The sequence below is a fragment of the Hemiscyllium ocellatum genome, chromosome 16, assembly GCF_020745735.1.
Source record: "Hemiscyllium ocellatum isolate sHemOce1 chromosome 16, sHemOce1.pat.X.cur, whole genome shotgun sequence".
NCBI lineage: Eukaryota > Metazoa > Chordata > Chondrichthyes > Orectolobiformes > Hemiscylliidae > Hemiscyllium > Hemiscyllium ocellatum.
In genome coordinates this window covers 26,939,622-26,949,402 of record NC_083416.1, presented here as the reverse complement: position 1 = coordinate 26,949,402, position 9,781 = coordinate 26,939,622, and the positions used below count along the sequence as shown (strand labels likewise).

The following is a 9,781-nucleotide window of genomic DNA, read 5'->3' as shown; positions in this document are numbered from 1 at the left end:
CTGTAAAAGGTGTTAAGATCAAAGCTGGTGAAAATGGATAATAAGTTGTTTGCTTGTTTTGTTTTTTTTGTGATCAGAAAGACATCAAAAATGAAAAATAACTATTGAAAACGTCAGACACATCTAGCTTTATTTCTTTATCGGAAAAATCCCAAGAAACACAACCAAAAATACTTTAGTTTCTGCTAGATAGTGACAAAAATACACCACAAGGAGTTATAAATTATTCCTTTTTTTTACATTAGCTGAAAATCAACACAATTGACAATGTAATAATACATATGAAAACATGAGAAAGATGACTCTGCACTTGTGTTAATTACTAATCATTACAATTCTCTACTAAGCTTCAGCTACAAATCTGATAATTCATGTGAAATCTAATGTACAAATCCCCATACTGCATCCTTAATATCAAGAATTCATATGTACAGCAGTCAACCACTCTATCCTTTTCCAAGTATAAGCATTATTGTAGTATGCAGGAACTACAGAGCACTCAAGTATCTGCAGTTGTAGGAGAACTATAGTTTATCAACTGCTCTTCAGCCAATGGCTAAAGTACATAACCTTGTCTTATCTGTTTTATTTCTAAAAAAGTGCAGCCACTGAGGGTGACAACATCATATGATTATAACTGTACACGTCAGCCAAACGTGCAAAATTTCATGCACATAAACTGCTCATGCAGGAAATGCTCTACTTAAAAAATGAACAAATGTGCACTAACTTGTCTTCGGGAGAGAGCTCACTGAACACCATGAAGGCTATTTCTGAAATTCAATTAAACAAATTCATTAAAGACATGTAGCCTATTTAAAAATGTGTTTATAATGTGAAGTGCAGCAACACCAAACATGCCTTTGTACAAAAAAACTTCAGAATCAATTACAAATCAACAAGGACAAGGGACAAAAGAAACAACTATCATATAATCCAAATACTGCTTTGTTTTGGAACTGAAACAACAGTCCATTATTAGCAACCTTAACACCTTTCAATTAGTTTTATGTTTTGAAAAAAACGTCACGCCCAGAGAAGTTGTTCAGTGACTGTCACTGCTTGAGGATTTTGAATCATGTTCTGCTGGTTTCTCAACTGATGCAGCAGGCAGCCATGGAGAAACTGACCGGGAAGTAGTTTGTTTAGCCAGGCTGTAATGACTGATGACTGTGTAGAATCGCCCTCGAGAAGTAGAGTCTTGTGCTGAATAGTAGGCTTCAAGAGATGCTGGTATACAGCGTTTATGCTATCAGGAAATAAAAAGTGATAACCAATTAGGCTGGAAATAAAATAAATCTATATGATTGAGTGGAATGTTTTTTCCCTATCTATACAATAAAAACAATGGTGATTCAGAATTTGGACATGATATATTGTCAAAAAGTTTCCGTTTCGTATTGTTGATGAACAACTGTTGGTGCAATATTTTGCTTTTTTTCATCTCTGTAACTTTGCTTGTACTCATTTTGTCTGTTTGCATGTTATGTAATGCTTTACACAAAATGTAATTCAATATTTTATTTAAATTTACCTTGAACAGCTGTTTCTAAAATAGCAAATGATATTTAACAGTAACTATAATAAGAAAGCGCCCTTTCTCCTTTGGCTCAGAATGCTTATTTAGTGAATTGATGAACCACCTAGAACAGGCAAGCCCTAGATTCACTCCATCAGCTAGTTCCTATCAGCTAGGACAAAAGAATGGATGCAGCAATTTCCTAGATTTGGGAAAGGGAAATGAGTCAAAAATTAGTTGCAACATTTCAGCATCACTTTGAAAATTGCAACTAATTTGATTGTGATAACTCCTACATATGAGTTACTCAATAATGCACACAGTCAATATTCTGAACAAGGAGCAATTCAGTGAGATATGCTAGGATGAAAAGCAAAAGAAATGCAGAGGCTGTAAATTAGAAATAAACACAGAAATTGCTGGGAAAGCTGAGCAGGTCTGGCAGCATCTGTGAAGAGGAAGCAGAGTTAATGTTTGGCGTCCAGGATCCCTCCTCAGAACTGACTGTAGCTAGGAAAATGTCGGTTTATATGTAGAAGATAGGGTGGGAGGAGGCCAGGATGTCTGATTCAAATGGAACTACAGTTCAACAAGAGGTCACTATTTTCAGGACAAAACATTGGTGAGGAAAAAATGGGAAAAGAAACATCTAAACAGTTGGATGGCTCTGAAGATTGATGCTATGAAAGATTCCTGTACTGAAAGAACCAGGGAATTCTCAATCCTGCTTTTACCTCATGATATGAGTGAATGATGGCAGCAAGAATACAGAACAAATTGCAACGTTCCAATCTAAATGGAGACCTTTCTTATGGTTGAGTAATCCCTAAAACAACCTTGCAGCATTTTATTGGTCAAATTTACATGGTTTCACACAAGTGAAATGGCCACAACAAGTGACACTGGTTTCATTTGGTAGAGTTTATACTAGGTATTACACTGGTACTCAAACATTCCATTATTTAGAGGAATTTGAGTAGATTTGATCTCATCCAAACTCAGCTGCAAGGGTCATTGCAGTTGTATATTAGTTAGCAGTCCTTTTTTTTACCATACCATCTTGGGGAGATGAACAAGATTAGCAAGACAGCATTTACTGTACATCCCAATTGTCCTTAAAGTTTGTGGTGAATCACTGATTCTTTTAATGAGTACTATTGAGAATACTGAGTTAGTTTTGAGGAAGTTTCCTTCACTTAAGGATAACAGTGACTCACCAGGGATATTATAATAATCTGACAACTTTGTTGGAGGTTTCCTCTAGTTATAGTCTTCAAATGAGTACATTTACTTAATCCAAATTCACAACACATGATGAAATTTTAACTTATGACATCAACAGCACAACAATTGAGTCACTACATTTCTAAACTCTGCATATATATGGTATAATGCAATTTTATTTTCAGTAATTTAATGGGCAAGTTATTACATTTTGATGCTATTCAGAGCAAGAAAGACTAGAGATGTGAAAATTCACTTAATTATGGTCAAAGAAAAACCAAAATTTCTGCACAAATTATTCTATTACTCAATTTGCAGTCCAAAAATGGAATTGTGCACACTTGGGAAAACTGTGTTGCATATTTTTGTTTTCTAATATATTCCCACAGCCACTGGGTGTGACAGCATAGCTTCATTCAGTTAAATAACATTGCTGAATTTACAGGCTAGTTTAATCTAGAATGGCATAATTCAATGATGTAAAATTAACAAGAATTAAATGTGATTAAGCATATGAGAAGTGTAGCATATAATTGCTTTGAATCAGCATGAGGTAAACTACTGAATTAAAAAATGTTTGAGCTGATGATCCGGCAGTTAGGCAGCTGTGTTCTATATTCAATTATATAATTATGAATAGAATGTTAAATATATAAAAAACAAATATCGGAAAATGTTTGACTTATATCTTTTTTAAATATAAACATTTTAAAATGATAGTTTTACTGATAAGGAAGTAACTATCAGCTATTGGCTGAGCAATTACACCATACTTTATTCATCAAAGAAGGGATTCTGGGTAATTCAAGATGGAGGTCACAATAAAATTCTGGCTGTAAGAGCTGCTTCTTTTTCTTAAGTTACTTTTAATGTTGGAGCTGATTTCCTCCAATACTAAGAGCAGTAATTACCGTTTTATAAGCTGTTGCATTGCATTGTTTAGGAACTTTGGGGGGAAAAGAATCAAAACAATGGCATTTTAAAAAGAAGGAAGACTGTCAAAGGGCAATGACCAGATGATCAGTGATTCAATTAGAGAAAGAATTCTCCACTGCCGTCAGATCAAGCAGTAGCCTACACAGCTGCTGACACTGCTGTCCATTTTCAAGTGTCTCTGGACATCAGAGTTCACTCTAAGAAAAATAAACTAACAGCAAAATTCACTGACTTTGGAGAAACTGGCACGGTAGAGCTCACAGCAGGGGAGCACTTAAGTGGCTAGTTTTAAAGTGTAATCTTACTTGTTTTTGTAAATCTACAATAGTGAATAGAGTGAGTTATTTTTGAATATGTTTTTATTGCGATCTATCTACAGGTACTCAGCTAGCCGGAGTAGTATTTTTAGAGCAGTAAGACAATGTGCTATTTTCTGGGGGGGGGGGGGGGGGGGGTTTGGCATTTTTTGATTAGGGATAACATTGCAGCTGCACTTAGGGAAGACATCTTTAAATGCATAATGGTGGATCAATCCATGGGACCTAATCAGGTATATGTTGGAACTCTGAGGGACTAGGAAAGTGATTTCTGGGCCCGTTGCTGAGATATTTGTATCATTGCTAGCCATGGATGAGGTGCCGGAAGGCTGGAGGTTTGCTAATGTGGTGCCACAATTTAAGAAAAGTAGTAAACGAACACCAGGGAACTATATGCCTGTGAGACTGGCATGTTGGAGGGAATCCTGAGGGATAGGATTTACATGTATTTGGAAAGGTGAGGACTGATTAAGGATAGTCAACATGGCTGTGTGTGTGGGAAATAGTGTCTCACTAACTTGATTGACTTTATTTGAAGAAGTAACAAAAAAGGTTGAGGGCAGAGAAGTGGACGTGATCTGTTTGGACTTCAGTATGGTTTGACAAGGTTTCCCATGGTAGACTGGTTAGCAAGGTTAAATCACACGGAATAGAGGGAGAACTAGTTATTTGGATACAGAACTGGCTCGAGGGTAAAGACAGGGTCATGGTGGAGGGTTGCTCTTCAGGTTGGAGGTCTGTGTCCAATGGTGTACCACAAGGATTGGTGCTGGGTCCACTGCAAAAGCTGTAACTCATTTATATAAATGAGTTGGATGTGAACATAGGAAGTATGATTAGTAAGTTTGCAGATTGCTGTCCACTACACCTGCAATTTGGGTACAAAGCAGGTTACCTCAGCGTACAACGGGATCTTGATCAGTTGGACCAATGGATCGAGGAGTGGCAGATGGAGTTTAATTTAGATAAATATGAGGTGCTGCATTTTGGAAAAGCAAATCTGGGCAGGACTTCTATACTTAATGTAAGGTCCTGGAGAGTGTTGCTGAACAGAGACCTTGGAGTGCAGGTTCACAGTTCCTTGAAAGTGGAATCACAAGTGTATTGGAAAGTTAAGATCATGTTTGTTATGCTTGCCTTTATTGGAAAGTTAAGATCATGTTTGTTATGCTTGCCTTTATTGGACAGTGCATTGAGTATAGGAGTTGGGAGGTCATGTGGCAGCTGTACAGGACATTGGTTAGGCCACTATTGGAATACTGTATGCAATTGTGGTCTCCCTACTTTAGGAAGGATGTTGTGAAACTTGAAAAGGTTCAGAAAATATTTACAAGGATGTTGCCCGGGTTGGAGGATTTGAGCTATCAGGAGAGGCTGAATAGATTGAGGCTGTTTTCCCTGTAGAGTCATAGGGTGAAGGTAACCTAATAGATGTTTAAGAAATCATGAGGGGCATGGATAGGGTAAATAGACAAGGTCTCTTGTCTAGGGTGGTGGAGTCTAAAACTAGAAGGGAAGGATTTAAAAAGGGACTTACGAGACAAATGTTGCACGCAGAGGATGGTGTGTGTATGATAGAATTAATTGCCAGTGGAAGTGGTGGAGGCTGGTAACAATTACAGCAATTAAATGGCATCTGGAAGACTATATGATTAGGAAGGGTTTAGAGGGGTAAGGGTTTAATGCTGGCAAATGGGACTACATTTATTTAGGATGTCTGGTCAGCATAGATGAGTTGGACCAAAAGATCTGTTTCCATGTTATATATTTCTGTGACTCTAGTTTTGTATGGGATACAATAGCCCAGTTTCACACTTGACTCTGGTTATGGTGAATGACTAACTGGCAAAGGTGAGTTATGACCACCGTAGTGGTCATATGATCCTATGATCTTCAAAATTTGGAAAGAGCATATTGGCAAACTAATACACAAAATCTAAAGTAACTAGTGAAATGTGTGTGCACATGAAATACTATTTTTAAAAAAAACAGGAAGAGAAAGAAAACATTAACCCAGCACATTACACAAATATTTAATCATTCAACCTAGATGGAGTCAATATATTTTTCATTGCTACCTTGACTATTCAAATGCACTCCTGGACAGTTTCCCACATTCATAAATTTGAGGTAAACCAAAATTCTACTGCCCCTGAACTTACTGAGTAGAAGTCCCTTCACCTATGCTGGCTCCAAGTAAGAATTAACTTTGTTTTAAATTCTCATCTTTGATTTCAAGTCACTCCATAGCCTCATTGGTTTAGTCCTCCTAACAGTACATATTAAGGAGCTTTTTAAATTGGAAAAACTAGATAGATCGATGGGATGGTTTACAGTTGGAATTCTCGACTTCGGAGGTCAAGGCAGCTTAAAAGGTGCAGGGACCAATGATGATGTAATTAAAATTATGGATATTCAAGAAGCCAAAAATAGAGGAGCGCACATATCTCGGAGAATTCTAGGGCTGTCGAAGATTAGAGATAGGGAAGGACCAGGCCAAGGAGGGACCTGAAAGCAAGGATGAGAATTTTAAAATTGGGGCAATGCTTTACAGGGAGCCAGTGTAGGTTATGTTCTGCCAGCTCAGTCTCCAAGTTTTATTCCAACAGCACAAGCAAGAGTGAAAGTGACTGCTGGATGGCAAGAAATACAATTGGATTCCTTGATTTCAGATGTCTCTATGTAGGACTACCAATTCCTCAGAGGAGCCTCATAGGAAAATGGGCATGATATTACTTTAAATATTCAAGCAGTCTGTTTTCCTATGTAGCAAGACTGGGACAATATTTAGGCTTGTGTTAAGTGGGGATTAATATGTGTGCCACATACTCAAGAAGGGTAAGACAATCCAAAACTAAGCAGCTCACATAAGTAGCCCAATGTACGATTGCAGCAGTGTGTGTAACATACACAAGATGCATTGTAGCACATAGCCTAATAAAGCCTCCTTCAGCAGGACCTTCTAAATCTACAATCTCTACCATCAAGAAAATCATCTGGAAGTTCCCCTCTAAGCTCCATTTCATTCTCAGCTGGAGCAATATAATGATGTTCTTTCATTTCACAAGGACAAAATCCTGGTACTCCTTTCCTTAGGGTGCAGGGACACCTATGGTATTGGGATGAAGTTGCATGACTTTGAGACAGAAATAATGAATGAAAGGCGATATAATTCCAAGTCACCATGATTTGGAGGGGATCTTGCAGAAGATCTTGTTCCTATGTACCTGCTGTAATTCTCTTTCTAGGTGGTAAAGGTTGTGGGTTTGGAAGGTGCTGTCTAAGCCTTGGTGATTTGATGTATTGCATCTGGTAGATAGGATACACTGTTACTTGCACATCAATGCTGGAGAGAGTGAATGCACGGGGTGCCAATCAAGTGAGTACTGTTTCCTGATGTTGTCAAAAATATAGAATATTTAGCTGCACTAGTCCAGGATACTCAATGCATTGGTATGGTTGGTGTAAAGAGAAATAAAGGTACAATGTTGGCATAGGGGTTTGAGAAGGTCAGTGGATGGACAGAGGACGTGGGGATAGGCAGAAGCAGGCATGCATTTGGGATGAAGTGTGTTGAGGTTGAGAGGTGTAAGGGATGAGGGCTGGAGGAATGTTTAGTTTTTTTTTGGAGAGGTAAAATGCCCTTTTGGATTTGATCCTGGGAACCTTTGGTGGAGATACTGTATATTTTCAGATTATGTAAAGGCATGCTTGTGGACTGAAAAAGCTGGCTCCCAAGAGTCACGTGAGGTCTTTCTGATTAATTTCATTCAGAAAGACAGAGCAGCAGAGGTGTTACCTCAATAGCAATCACAAAGCAAAATGTTTAGAATTTGAGTACCTTTTGGACAACACATAAAGAGTTCTTAATTCAAAAACTTCTGACATAGTAGAAGACTGAAAGAACCCAGACACAGAATTCTAGCAAATTTGGCACTGCTTGGTAAGACAATGATCTATCAAAATTTAACCAAGTAGCTATATTGCATTTCATCAGTATTACACAGAGATACATCATTCTGCAGGAAGGTCTGATAGACAACATCTCCAGAGAAAAGAATGCCCATCTTAAGGAGAAAGGCCATCAAAAGTCAATACAGCTTTTTTGAAATAGTCCAGGCATTCTGAAAGTACCATAGTCACAGAACTAATCAGCAATAATCAGCAGAACTAATCTATTCCTCCCTCTCAAAGTCTGCTCTACTACTGAGTCCATCTGTTCTGTGCAACTACAGAAGCCATTGCGTCTATTGAATTCTGTCTTCAAATTTTTAACTCGCTCCTCAGGAAGAGAATCTACTCACCAGTAACAGGCCACGATGATAATGGACTGAACTAACTTTCAATTTTATAAGTGTCCTTTACTCGTATCTATTCTAATCTTTACATCTGTGTGATAACCAATAACTGTACGAGCTTTTTTTTTACTTACCTCCAGCAACAGTTGTAAAATAAACAAAACGTTGATCTTGTTTCAAACTAAAGCTTTGTTGCTGATTCTTTTTTAAAATTGCAACACTTGAAAACTAAAATAGGTTAAATGAGCTATATAATATCACCATTCACTGACTACACTGTGGACATATCTGATTGCCATTATGCTATTTTCAAGACATTAAAACCTCTTTATAAACAAAGTCAAATTTGTCTATGATTGCATTTACTTCACTGAAAATGTATTTTGTCAAGAAAAATATACAAATGAAATTAACACTCATACGTGGAATCTCACCCTATATTTCCTTTCTAATTTTCACTGGTGGGCAAAACCTAATGATACAAGCTGCTCTAATAAAATTCACATTAATATGCCTATGTAATGTCACATTTGAGTCAGTAAATAATGTAATCACAATTATGACAAATGACTAGCTATTGAATTTATTGTTATTAGCAAAGCAGTTATTAGATCAAAATTAGACTAGTTAGGTATTACACAAATTCAGAACTTTCATAGAAGATGTATTTTTTTTCCTCATTCCTTACCTTATACACAAATCCATCTGGGCAACTGTGATCATAGGTGAAGGCTTTGTATACCACAAGGAACACAATACAAGCAAGAAATGCAAGTGCAAGAAAAATGAGAATAGTGACCTGTAACACAAAATATAAAACCCAAAAGATCAATTTTGAGTTTCTTCTTATGTATGCTATGTTCATAAATATCAAATAATTTTGTTCAATGTTTTAACAGTTTTTCTGATGCATATACATCCATTTTGTAAATTGTTCAATGCAAAGATCTCCCAAGCGCCAAATAACCATTCAACAGTAATTATTAACATTTATCACCACAATTCAAACATATCCAATAACAGACTGCCTTTTCATATTTTACAATATTTGAGATCTTGACTGGCAAACCAGACTCTGTTTACTCCCATTTATATCAGTAAGCAGTATTATGCTGTGGAACAACTTTTTATAGAATGATTTTTTCAAGAAAATAATTTTTGCTGTAGGGTATGTAAAGATTTGTGTACTTAAAAATATTACGTAAGTGTTAACAAGTTAACCGCTATCTTTTCTTTTTTTAATTCATTCACTCGATGTGGACATCACCGTCTAGGCCTTCATTTAGTGCTGATCCCTAACTGAGAGTCAACCACAGGACAGTAGTGAACCAAATGGCTTTTTCCTGACGAGTGATAATGGCTCTCTTGACTCAGATCTCCAGCATCTGCGGTCTTCACTTTCTCCTATGTGATAATGCCTGCATGGTTATCATTAGACTCTTAATTCTAGATTTTGATTGAATTCAAATTCCACCATATACCATGTG

The 9,781-nt window shown here is 37.0% G+C and overlaps 1 protein-coding gene across 2 annotated transcripts in view; it reads right to left on the bottom strand.

Annotated features, from left to right (window-relative positions):
- Positions 1-244: 244 nt before the first annotated feature.
- Positions 245-9,781, bottom strand: part of nsg2 (neuronal vesicle trafficking associated 2) — a 77,111-nt gene continuing 67,574 nt past the window's right edge. For both annotated transcript variants that reach the window (XM_060836757.1, XM_060836758.1), the window contains exons 4-5: positions 8,983-9,093; positions 245-1,249 (exon numbers count right to left, since the gene is read on the bottom strand). In XM_060836757.1, the coding sequence (XP_060692740.1) occupies positions 1,046-1,249; positions 8,983-9,093 (315 nt within the window). In that variant the 3' untranslated portion in view covers positions 245-1,045. The remainder of the gene's footprint in view (positions 1,250-8,982; positions 9,094-9,781) is intronic.